Here is a 13,289-nt window from a genome sequence, read left to right on the forward strand (position 1 = left end):
AGGCAACATCCGGCTTAGTTTCAGTCCCTGCTTAGCCAGTGGAAGACCTGGATGTCATATATTTGTTTTTCCCTTGGGCTGCTCTGGTCAGTATGCTGGGGTGTCCTGGCAGCACTGGGCATAGCCACCAGGTCTCAGGCAGATCTCACAAAGCAACCAGAAGCATTTCAGCCACCGCACCCAGAGGTGGATCTAATGAAGCCACACAAGGATACTGATGGCTGCTGCTCAGGCAGCTTTGGTTCGGGGACCTGACCTGGGGGACCAGGATGCTCCTCTCAGCTTGGGACATCAGCCCAGCTCGCTGCCGTGGGATTCCTTCCATCGGATGCATTTTTCTCAAGGGCTAGGCCATCATGTGCTGAGAAGCTGACAGTTTTAAAGGTAAAAATTCTGAGTGGCTGAAGGGAGGCTATAAGTCCAGCTTGGCCATGAGATAGTACTGGTCCAGAACACACTTGGGTGATGAAGGATGGATGCAAACAAGGTGGCCTAGTGGACAAAGAGCAGCTCCTTACACCCCAGCAGAAGCAGCTCTGGCTCCATTCACTGGTGTGGGTTAACCTTCTTTGCAATCCCTGTCCACACATCTATCACTTGCATCAAACAGTGAGAGCAAACGGAGCTGTCTAATTTTGTTCATCCTTTTGTTCTCTTTTTCCCTCAGTGACAGTTTTAGTAACGTGACAGCTATCTTTGCTCTGAAGAAAGGAATTGGGAAACTAGAACTTAGGGATGAAGAAGCTTCAATGGACTTAAGACATGTGCCCAAAGCGGTTTGATGTGGTGCTGCTGCCGTACCGAAATGTCACTACTGCAATTACACTTACATACATCTTTAGTAGCCCAAGGTGCTCTGTCAGTTTAAGTCAAGGACTTTTCCAGGCACTGCACTATATTTTCTAGGCTGAACAGACAAACCAGTTAAGGAACCTGATCAATGAATGCATCTGAACTTGATTTCTGGCAGCTGCCTGACAATTAGGTACCAAACCCCAGATTTTAGGTATTTGTTTGATGCACCCAAGTCAGCCAGCTGATCTCCCCAGGCTCTTTCTATATTTATGAAGGAGTACAGGGATACAGTATGGTTGGGATCCTGGCTAGACTGAGCTACCGTGCTAAAGCACTTTGTGTAGTCAGACAGGGTGAACGTTCCTCCCCCTTCTCATGTGGCAAACCCAGTAGCTGCTATAAATTGTTATCATGCTACTGACATCAAAAGATGGTGAAGGTCTTCTCCAGCAGCACTGACAGAAGCCTATTGTACAAGGAATTAAAAAAAACCATCAGACGGCCCCCACACCCTGGACAACAAGCTTTGTATTCTTTCACAAGAACAGGATAGGATATGAGAGTTTTCTCATGCATAAATTTGGTTGTCTGGTGCTTTGGGAAAGAATACCTCCCTGCATGCTGACAGCAGCCAGTAGGCATGGGTTCTAAAATTGGCACAGTGGCTGGAGCACAACACAGTTTAAAAGCTATCGTTAGAGACTCAGCATGAATGCTGTGATTCTCCTTTAGGCTGATATCATGCCCATTTTCCATTCAAATTAAAAAAATAGAGAAAATACTATTTTAGCAGGTCCGAGAAAGAAACTCTATTAAAAGCACTTGCCCCTCCCAGATTTTCAGCCTACTTATGCTATCAGGTCTTTGGGACATTGATTTTCTTTTAGTGTGCATTTGTATTGCACTCTATATAGTGGGTGAGTTCTTGCAGTATAAATCAGTTCATAACAGGTGACTGAAAGCATTTTTCCCTCAACGCAGTATTTCTTTCTCACTGTCCAACTTTTTGGAACGTGATACACAGAGGCAAAAGGATTTTATAGGATTTGACTAAAGAAAAAGAAAAAACATGCATTTGCAATCTGAAAGGAAGCATTGGAAGGTTATAATTCAGCAACAAAAGGCTCTGGAAGGAAGCATGCCCTAGCAACTGTCTTTGTATAGGGAAATCAGTCACTCGTTTATCTTACAGAAGTCAACTTTTGTAATGCTGTTGGCATTGTGGCCTCTAATGAGTGACTTTGCGATTGGGCTGTAGAGCTAAGAAGGACCTCCTACAGTGTGAAAGTGAACTGGGATGTAAAGACCCCATGACAAAATGAAAAATGGTATGAGTAAGATTTGCTCCTTAAATGAGTCAAGAGCTGTGTGAGTGTTCAAAGTGGTGAGACATGCTGGGAATTGTGTTTGTGTACTTAGTGATGCTCCGGAGTGACCCGAGTGGGTATGCCTCATAGTTAAATGTAAATCGAGGTGAATGAAAAGGGAGGATGCCTTTTCCCTTGCCGATGCACGGGGGTCACATTCTGCCTTCAGAAAGGTGTCAAGATGCTGGCAAAATCCCTGAGGCTGGGTACATAATTTCCCTGCTTTACTTTGGGTTCCAGCAGAGCTGCCAGGCTGATTTCTCAGCCCTGACTCCTGGCTGCTTTCTGGCACAAGGGATTTACAGAGCATCACAGTCTTGCATCTGGCCCTCCTACAGCTCTTACAGGCATTAATTTTGCCCAGTGTAGACAGTCTGTTGGCTGATTTTCACATGCTGCCACTTCTCTTTTCCTTCTGTTATCCCTTCTTCTTGTCCTGTCTTTCTCCTAATTTAAGTTGTTTCTTTTAACTAATAAAAATACCTGTCTCTCTATGGGCTGCAAGAAAAGGCTTACTCATATTCACTTCTTTTGTTGTTGCCAATGCATAAAAATCTTTTCTGTCATGCTGGAATTATATAGAAGAAAAAAGAGATTTTCTTCAATGGGATAAAGCTAGGATGGAGAAATGTTTAAAGCAGAGCTGGTCTGGATGGTAATCGTTATGATGCTATTGAAAGAGAATAAATACATCAGCCTGAGGCAAGCATTTAGATCCAACTTTCTATGAAAAAAGGAATAGGAAAATAAAGGTGTTAATTAAACTGTTCCATGATTAAACCTATTCTATGATTACAAACAGCTGCACTGAGAAACAAGTTATTAAAGAGCCCATTTTTCTCCCTTGCTTGGCTGAGACTGGCTTGTTTAGCTTGTTTGTCAGTGGGTCTGAGCCTTGTTCTGTCTGACCAAGAGGGGTTGGGGCCACCGTGGGACCTGGGGGGAACCTCACAGAGGCAGAGTTTTGTTGGGATCCAGCCCGTTTGAGTAGCACCACTCTAAAGGCTCGGCACTACTGCTGTTTTTTTCCAAAGCTTGCTCCTGAAGACTGGAGCCAGGGTGGCTGCATCCAAGGCAGATGAGGGGCCAACCAAGCCGTTGCACTCCATGCCTCTGCAGGCACTCACCTGGCTGTGAATCCTGCTGGGATTACAAGTCACTGACCTCGCAGCAAGCAGGGGTGCACAGGGTTGCAAAGCATCTGGGATACTGAGCGCCCTGTCCAGCCCCTGCTGAGGAGAACAGAGGGGGTGTGGTGGGATCTGAGCTTGGGAGGGAGCATCTGATGAAGATGCTAATGCATACGCTTGTGGAGGAAAGAAGACGGCAAAGCAGCCATTATGAGAAGTACTGGGAACATATGGTTCCTCCTGACTCAGTCTGTGACAGCACCCACTGAGTCAGGTGGGGAGCCCAGATGTATGGAGGAACAGAACTCTGTGCTCATCCTGTGCTTGCCCTTATGCAGAAGTCAGAGTCAAATCGTGCTATTCTCTTATTTTTTAAGCTGTTCAGCCAGACTGTTTGTATCCTTCTCCCCAGGTGCATCATGCCTTTACAAGTGATCAGTACCAGGAGCCTTATGCCCTGCTCTGCCTCAGTGTCTGTCTAAACACCACCTGGCTTGATTTCCACCATATCCAAACGAGGCTCTTTTGCAATGCTTCTTGCCACAGTATCTGAGAGCCCACAGGCCTACTATTGCTGCAGAAGTATTTTAAGTTTATGAGATTAGTTTCTTTAGAGTTTACATGGAGATTAATATTAACAAGTTGGTGCGCAGCTATTCAGTGGTTTGCCTATTAGCTCTGCATGCCAAATGAACAGTTACACATCAGGTTCTTGGATTACCCATCCTCTTCAGTTTGATTTTTACCCAACTCCCCCTGTTCTGGCAACGTTGCATGCTCTATTATACAGTACTTGGGCTTTCGGAAAATGCAGGCTCTTATGTCTTGGGACCATGAATGCTCCTCAGCGGGGAGCTTTGCCTCGCTCTCTGCTGGTGTTTTGGGATACTTAATCCTTTGAAGGTTTCTTAGGTGCTTCTGAATTTCTGAGTCATACATTATAAATGCCGAGCAGACGTTGGCTGATTTATTGAGTCCCCACTGATTCTTTGTGCGATTTTGGCGAGGGGAGAGCTGACTATGAAGGGTTAGGCTACAGGCTGCGGGCACTGGCAGGGGAACTAGATGTTCCCACAGTAATCCCAAGAGCCCTCCGTGTCTGAGACATACCCCTGTTTGCAAATCTTCTCCCATATCCTTCTTCCTTTGGCATCATGATCACCTAAAGCGCCAAGAGACCCCCTGGTTTTGACCATGGCAGCCTCTAACTCCCTCAGGTCACCTTCCCTTTCTGATCATGGATGTCACAGGTCTAGTGGGTCCCTCTCTTCTGACAGCTGAGACAGTCCTGAGAGGAAGAAGCTGAAGGATTTCTCTGGCGTAAGATGTGGTTCAGGCTACTACAACCTGTTTATCTATAACCACTCGATGGTCAAAGGACTTACGAGAAACCCTTATCAAAAATGGCATCAGAGTTTGGTCTCCATCAAAATCACTAAAAGATGACCACACAACTAATACAAAGTTAACCAATTTCGGCTTCCATGTGGGTAGATGCTTTTAAAAGTATGTAAAGTTGTTTTCTAACATTGGTTTGTGTGTGGTCTTTGCCTAAAAACTACAGAAGAGAGAGAAATTTTATTGCAGTGTAGATTTAGGAAACCAAGGCATCAGAGGGCCTGAAGAATGTTTTGTAGGTGGTAGGAAAAATGAAAATATGGAAGCACAGGACACACTCTGAGGACCAAATATTCCCTCTGCAAATTTGCTTTGTTTCTTGTATGTATTTGCTTCACATTCTTTTCAAACACTAGCACACATTTAAGCATATATCAAAGTGATGAGCTAGGCAGACCAACTAGTATCTGCGGTGAAACCAATCCATGATGTGGCCAAAATAGCATAGAAACTGATATTATCTTAGTATTAGTGCTTTAGCTTAGATGCTTGCACGTTCTGACTCCATCTGTGTCTGTCCATTGTTTATGCAGTCACGTTGCTGTACTGTATTTTGCTTATTCCTGCATTGATAATTTAGACATTTTAATAAGGCAGGAAAGGATCACTTGAAAAGTTTTTGAAAGATGTTGCTGTTCGCGTTGCTGCTGGAAAGTTTTAAGAATTTTCAAGGTCAGTTTTGAGGTTTTCTCTGTACTGGTTCCACCTGACCCCTGTTAGGTAGTAGCTGAAATCTATTCATTAAAAATAAATAAATCAGAAAGTCATCATCTGCCAGGAGTGTGTGGCGTGGGTGTGGGTGTGTCTACGTAACAAGCAGGAGCTGTTTACACCACGTTCAAGGTCCTCTTCTGTTTTGTTTACCATCCAGGTTTCACAGGAACCCTTTTTGTGGCAGGTCTCGGCAGCAAGCCACGCAGTTAGGTGCAGCACGCTTGTAAAACCACAAATTAAACAGAGCAGAAGGCAGCATTTTCCAGTAGCAGTTAATGCCGTGCCCCAGCTCCAGGCCAGGTCACCAGGCACCCCTGTGTCGATCCCAGTGCCGAAAGCAGGCAGTGCAGCTCCCTAGCTCTTTGGGTTTTATGGCCAGCCTGTGGCAGCGAGTCCAGAGAAGAGCAACAAAGCTGGTGAGGGGGCTGGAGAGCAGGTCTTATGAGGAGCGGCTGAGAGAGCTGGGGTTGTTTAGCCTGGAGAAGAGGAGGCTGAGGGGAGACCTCATTGCTCTCTACAACTACCTGAAAGGAGGTTGTAGAGAGGAGGGAGCTGGCCTCTTCTCCCAAGTGACAGGGGACAGGACAAGAGGGAATGGCCTCAAGCTCCGCCAGGGGAGGTTTAGGCTGGACATTAGGAAAAAATTCTTCACAGAAAGGGTCATTGGGCACTGGCACAGGCTGCCCAGGGAGGTGGTTGAGTCACCTTCCCTGGAGGTGTTTAAGGCACGGGTGGACGAGGTGCTGAGGGGCATGGTTTAGTGTTTGATAGGAATGATTGGACTCGATGATCCGGTGGGTCTCTTCCAACCTGGTTATTCTATGATTCTATGATTCTATGAGCACAGGGCCACTCTGACAGGGTGGGCTAAAGTCTCCAGCTCATCACTGAGCAGCAGGAGAAGCCAAATGATGCTCAGTTTATTGCTCTCCTTTCTCTCTCACTTTCCCCACAACTGATGAAGGAAGGGGCACCAGGGACTCAGCTCGTGTTCCAGCAAATGCAGGACGCTGGTCCTGTCTCGGTCCTGACCATGCAGCAGGCACCTGGGCAGTAAACTGGTATTTAAAAGCAAAATGTTGAGCAGGGTAAAGCTACAAGCACAAGCAGCTATCGAAATAGCAATGGAATGCAGCTGCCCACCACACTTCACAGGAAAAGGCAGGGCCTTCAGCCTTGCCAGCAGAGCCATGCTGCTTCAGAGCTTGATTTCATTGCATCTAGGGGCTGCCGGGCTGCTCTTGCCCTCTGGCTATGTCCTGTTTTCTTTGCCTTTGCCAACAGTGTGAGTAATGCCAGCAGCTGACGGGGCAGCTGGCACCGAGCGTGCTACGCTGGCTTTTCATCTCTAATTACCCCCTTGCGCTAGGCTGCGTAGCTGTTAAATTACCTATCTGTCATGAAGATATCCAAGTATAGCCCCTTATGGTCTTTGTGCTCTCCCTGGTTTTTCCTTTGTTGAGCAAAAACTCTGCCTAGGATGAGCAGATATCTGTGTTTCGGGGAGGGGGGCTGGATTTCTTTATTTTTCCTACTCATTTCTGTTAGTGATGGCTGGGCACACAAAGCTGGGTACTGAGGTTGTGAGTACTGGTCCTGCAATTTGTGTTTGGGAGGGAGAAAAAGCAAAATGTTTTACAGTGTGACCCAAGGATGCTTTGGATCTTGGCTTTTTTTTAATCTCTCCTGGAAATTCTCTGCTAAGGATTTTTTTAGATCTCAATAGAAGTTGTGATCATACAGGACCATGACATGCAGATCCACAAATACTAATCTGTTTGAAAATATAACAGCAGAATATTTGTCATCATGCTAGCCCTGTTTCTAGTCTGCATAATAGCATCTAGCTGGTGCAGTATCTCTTGTACCTGGACATTGCTTGTGCCCCTCCGGAGACCTGGGGACACTTCAGGATGATCCTTGCTCTCTTTCCCTTGGTAGGTCCATGGGAAATGCATGTGCAAGCACAACACAGCAGGCTCCCACTGCCAGCACTGCGCCCCGCTCTACAATGACCAGCCTTGGCAGGCTGCCGACGGCAAAACTGGAGCCCCCAGAGAATGTCAGTGTAAGTAACCAGCTGGGAACAGTGTCTCCAGAGCCTCTGCCAGAGCAAAATGTTTCTTCCTTGCACATCTGTCCTCTGTGTTTCCAAGAGGCAGCAGGTACTGGGGCAATGAGCAAGTATTTGCTCCTGCCCAGTGCCCGCTGCATGTTTGTATGGTGGGGACAGCACTGTTAGCAAAGCTCCTTGCTTGGGAATCCTCATGAGACCATGTTGTCTGTTGGTGTGGCCTTGTTTTGGTACTGAAGTGCATCTCCTTGAGATGTGGTCTTCTGTCACAGGCAGACTGCAGCCCACCAGGGTGCCTTGGAGGTTAACAGGGGCCAGCACTGTCCCCTCCATGGGCTGACAAACACACTTGCAGGAGGTATGGTCTTCTGCTGCTGGACGTGGGCTCTGCTCACTCCCTGGGCACTGAAGGCAGGAGGAGCTGCAGGCTCTGGGGAGGTTTAAGGACGACTTCTGTGGTGCTGGGGAGGGATGCTTGGGGTTAGCACATGCTGCAGGAGACTGCAGAGGTCTCGAGGTGATTTGCTTCAGTAGCAGCAGCAGCTTAGCCAGAAGGGTGCTGAGGATTAACCACACCACCCCGGGGAGGTTTGCACACATGCTAAGCACCGTCCTGCTGTGAATACCATACTGTCAACACTTAAGCTAGTGTCAGCCTGCCCGTGTGGGCTGTGGTCACACCTCACTGCAGTATAGATGTTCCCCAAGGGAGTGACAGTGAGTCTCTGTTTCCACCAGCAGTATTTGATGAGCAGGGGTTAAAACATATCTCCTGTGGCCCCTAACTTCAACTGTGTGGACATCCAGACTCCCTCCACTGCCAGCATAGGGCAAGGGGGATGTTCACCCTCTCTCTCACACCTCCTCTCCATCTGCCTTTTCCTTCCATCACCTGCGAGGAGCATCCTGACAGCACTCACGTGGCAGATGCTGCATGAGGCACTGCTAATTTCTAAAGCAGGGAGGGAAGGATTCAGCCCCAGCAGGACCAGTGAATGTGGGAGGTCTCCATGTGGCCTGACCACATTGCTGCCTTGTACTGGGAAACTCATACTAGAAATAAAGGAGATAAAAAAATTATTTTTTTCTTAAATGTCACCTCTAAAGATTGGGAAGCGTGGATGAAATTGTGATGACACTAAATAAATTTGAGTGAATACTGGGTTCATAGGTCAGGTCTCCCATTCCAAAGCATGGTTTGGGGTTTTGTGCCTCTTTTCTATAAATCAATATCTCTCATGATGATCCTTCATGAGTCTCTCTGCTTCCTTTGGCTTCCTCTCAGCCTGCAAGTGTAATGGGCATGCCGACACTTGTCATTTTGACATGGATGCGTGGCTGGCATCAGGCAATCGCAGCGGCGGCATCTGTGACAACTGTCAGCACAACACAGAAGGGCAGCACTGCCAGCGCTGCAAGCCAGGCTTCTACCGGGACCTCAGGAAGCCCTTCTCTGCCCCAGATGCCTGCAAACGTAAGTCAGCAACTTTTTACTAGTAAAATGCTTAAGTGGGAGGGTGTCAAGGGAAAGGTGAGATCCTTCTGTCCTTCCTTGGAGTGATCTTCTTGCTTAGGAGCAATAAGGACAGGGAGTTCTTTGTATCCCCTTTTTGATGCTGTTTGTGAAAAGCAAGGTGCAGTTTGCAGAGTGAAAGCCTGTAAATGCTGTCAACAAATCTGTCCCAAGGACCCTTGTAGCTTGGAGGCAGGGCAGGAGCAGAGATTCATTGACTTTCTCCTGCTATCTTTGGAGAGCAAAAGCTGCATCGTGTTTGCATGTTCTCCTTGTTTGGTGATTGCTGCAACCCCAGAAGCAGGGTGCCTCAACCATCAGGGGTGCAGCTGATAAATAGCATCGCCCACCAGTGCGTGTTCACAGCAGCAGCAGGTGGGTAGAGAGGGAGAGATGGGAACACGAGTTAAGTTCTGTCCCGGAAGGCGTGACACTGAGAAGGCCAGACCGAAGGCAATGACTCAGCCACATGTGAAATTAAATATTTCCCAAGCAAAAGCAGCTACCCGAGAGCCACGCTCCCCAGGGACTCCTGAGAGGATGGTGACTCAGTGTGGGGGACTCCGGATCCCCAAACTGCTCTGAGCACGTTCACTGATGAGCTAAATATAGACTGCAGGCAGCTCTCTGCTCTACGACTACAGCCACCCACTGGCTTCAACAGGCTTCTCCCCACTAACCCCAGTCTGGAGAAGGACCTTCATGGGTGACAGCAAAAAAATCCAACTGACACCCTACTTGTGTCATTTGAAGAAACATTGAGGACATCTCTCTCCTTCAAAGGAGAAGTATCTGCATTTAAAGGAAGAGAAACTCTTCTAGGGTGGGGAGCTGTACCCCAGGCTGGGAAGTCGCATGTGTTTTCACTTCCATTGGTGAGGTCAGGTGGGCAACAACTGTTTTCGTCCCACTCCCTTGCTATGTATCATTCTCATGAGACTCCTGGTGGCCCCACCAGCCTATCGCAGAGGTCCTCTTCCTCTTCACTTTTCACTCCTTGTAAGGAGAAGCAGCAACAGCTGAACCACCTGTTTTACAACCCTAATTATCTTTATGATAACAGAATTTACCACAGTTCATTCCATGTGTAAATAATTATTTCACTGCTGTAGTATGTACACAAATTTATGGTTTTAAATAGTGTATTTAATAAATTTTTTTAAATTGTGTACATCAAATTTCCAAACCTCCTTCCCTGAAACATCAGATACTTTCCTGCTGTAGTTTTTGCCAGAACTTAGACAATGAACATTTGGTTTGGAGTCTCTGTAGTAAAAAAAAACCAAAAAAACAAAAAAACAAAACAGGCTTAAATCTTGCACTTAGACACAATGTAGGGGCTTGCAGGTTTTTTCCTAACTTGTGGATTCAGCCTTCCTGATTAAAAACAAAAAACTAATTAATTGATTCCTGGTAGATAACACAGGACAAAAGACTGAAAGTCTGTATGGCATGTTCAAACCCCTAAATGTGCTTTTACATTACATTAAAAATACCAAGTTGTGGTGCCTTCCGTAGGATTGTAATTCCCAATGCTCTGTATGTGTCAGCTTCCATCAGGGAAGGGCATGCACTTTTCCGAGACCGATGAAGCCAAGTCATGCTTTGTCACTGACTTGAATGCGGTCTTCTGGACACCTGAAAATAACACCCTTCACCTCAGAGGTGGTAGGAGTGGCTACTATCTCCTGTGATGTCTCATGCAGCCCATTGAGGAGATGGAGTTTCACAAGGGACACATCGTAGGGTTTTCCTGGTGCCAAAACACCCAGTCCAAATCTTGTGCCTCTTTAGAGGGTGTGAGAGGGAGTCAAAATGGCACGTCCTGGGCTGGCCAGCGTGGAGCCTTCTTCCTTGGAAAAACAAATGGAAACAGAGATGTCAGGACATATTGCTGCAAAGCAGCCACAGCTCAAAGAGAAGGATGCCGACAGTGTGCGTATGCCTGTATGCAAGTTAAACCGGGGCTAATGAAGTCAGGCATTACATCATGTCATTAGCTATATACCAGGAAACTCGATTAAAACATTTCTCGCAGCCATTCTGGGCAGGAGAAAGCTGTGTAGATGAGATGATTAATGGGTGTTTTTGTTGACGTATGCCAGTGCTTGGTCCTCTCAGCTTTCTGTGTTCATCTCTAAATCACTGCCCCGTGGCATTCCACTTTCCACAATTTTTTCCCCCAGAAAAACTGTCTGACATATAGACTGTAAGTTTGTTCCCATTACTCCTTAATGCAAGGATCCGATCTGTTTATGGACCACTGTGGAGTCATGAACTCTGGTGTTTAAAGGCCAAAGGGAATATATTTGACAAAACCTGTAAGATAACCTTGAGTACAGTGAGAAAAAGTCCACATTTATTTACCCTCTGCATTAAATGCATTTACTTCGTTGCTCTTTCTTTTCTTTGGTATTTATGAATTACAGAGCATGAAGTACTCAAGTAACTTGAGGAGCCAACTTTCCCAGGCATAAACTGGATTGAACAAAAATATAGGGATCATCTGAATGCTTTCCTTTCAGGTACCCTATTGCTACAAACACACAGATTATTTCTTTCTGGGCTTTTCAAACTCTCAGGAATGCTGTTCTCCCTAAGATCCCTTCACTGTTTCCCTCCTGGTCTCCTGCTGCCAGGGCTGCTCCCTGCACCTGGGGACCCAGCATCTCACGGGGAAGCGCGGCAGCTTGCAAGGCTGTAGCAAATGACTAGTGACTGTTAAATTAAATTATATAAGACCAATTACAGCCTATGCCTGGCACACTTCCAAGGACCATGCCATAGCAAGGGACGTGTGTGGTGCCCTGTTATTCTTTCTGGGAAGGCTATGGCATTGCCTGCTTACTTCTAACACAAGGTACCATTATTGCTTAACCGTGCAATAGCACTGAAAAATTAAAAATACCGAGATCAAAGTAAATAAAGGATTTGTTAAGCTATAATCTTTAAGGATACTGTAAAGATTCTTGTAGGTGAAGAGTGTATACAATATTTGCTCAGGAGTAGGTGTGTACTGATAAAATGAGATGTTCTGCTATTTAAAACAGCAATCTGATTACTCTTTCCCCCCATCAGTCTTTCTCTTTACATCCCTCATGAATTTTTAAGCCTCGGCTATGGTATCATTGCAGACAATAACTCAGGTTATATAATTGTCAAGTTTATTTTTGCTTTTCAACTGTAGATTTTTCAGGGTAAATATTTGTTATTTCCAAAGGTTAGCTGGCAGCTGAAAAACCCACAACAGTATCTTGGGAAAATCCAGCTCCGCTGGAGGCCTGCTCACTGGATTTTGATCCCATATGTGTGGAAGTCACGTGTGAAATATTGCTGTGTCGTACAGGGTGATAAATTGGTATTTGAACCATTTGCTTACAAATTGAAAAGAAAACTAAAAGGTCAAGCTTGGGGAAGGTTTCTCTTGGCCTCAGGCTGGTGGTGCCCAGCCAACCCTTCTCTCACTGGAGCTCCCTTGGCCATGGAAACCCCCACCCTCCCTGGTGGAAAGGCCATGGCTCATGAGACAGGCACCATCCTGAAGCCTCACACTGAAAGTCTTGCACGCAGCGCCCATGCATCCACCATGAAATACCGTACAACACTGCCTGTAGTTGCTCTGTCTGATGTTAAGCTGCTCCCCAAACCTTTGTGGAGATGGGTCCTGTACTACCAGTGAGGTGTGGATTGGTTGAAAGAGGAGAACAGGGTCTCAACCCAACACTCAGCTCAGCAGCCTTTGAGAGAGCTGTAGCCGCAGCTGCCAAATGTTGTGGGGTCAATCCTGCAGTCCTTTTCTTCCTGCCGTTGCCATAGTATGGAAGCACTTGGTCCTGTTTTCGTGCATTTCTTTCAGAGCCGGTGCAGTTCACTCGCATTTGAGCTCTAGAGTCTCATTTCTGTGCTCAGTGCGTAGTGATAGGCTGCACTTTATGCCTCTGCGTTTCTCTGCATGTTCCCTCTGCACATCACGTTTTCCATGATGTAAGTTTGCCACCCAAAGCAATCACATCAATGCCGCTTAGTGTCATCTTGGGCCTGCACTGGAGATGCAAGACCATAAAGCTTCAATTCGCTGGCCACGGTTAGAAATCAGGTTGCTGCCTTGGTAGCTCATAGGGGAGCAGCCAGGAAGGACAGGACCCACGGAGGTGGATACACAGCCCTTGTAAGAATTAATAACATTTAAAATACATCTCTTTGCAGCTTTTATTAAAAAGTATAACCAACTATATTCTCGGTTTTAACTGCCATTCTAATTGCCTGTGTGCTTGCTGCTAAAGTTTTCATAATAGCTT

At 46.4% G+C, this 13,289-nt stretch overlaps 1 protein-coding gene across 1 annotated transcript in view; it reads left to right on the forward strand.

Moving 5' to 3' along the window:
• Positions 1-13,289, forward strand: part of NTN4 (netrin 4) — a 49,190-nt gene that overhangs the window by 23,747 nt on the left and 12,154 nt on the right. Inside the window, exons 4-5 of the mRNA XM_069853439.1 lie at positions 7,346-7,472; positions 8,764-8,952. Coding sequence (XP_069709540.1) covers positions 7,346-7,472; positions 8,764-8,952 — 316 coding nt within the window. The remainder of the gene's footprint in view (positions 1-7,345; positions 7,473-8,763; positions 8,953-13,289) is intronic.

Source organism: Phaenicophaeus curvirostris, chromosome 1, assembly GCF_032191515.1.
Source record: "Phaenicophaeus curvirostris isolate KB17595 chromosome 1, BPBGC_Pcur_1.0, whole genome shotgun sequence".
Classification (NCBI taxonomy): Eukaryota; Metazoa; Chordata; class Aves; order Cuculiformes; family Cuculidae; genus Phaenicophaeus; species Phaenicophaeus curvirostris.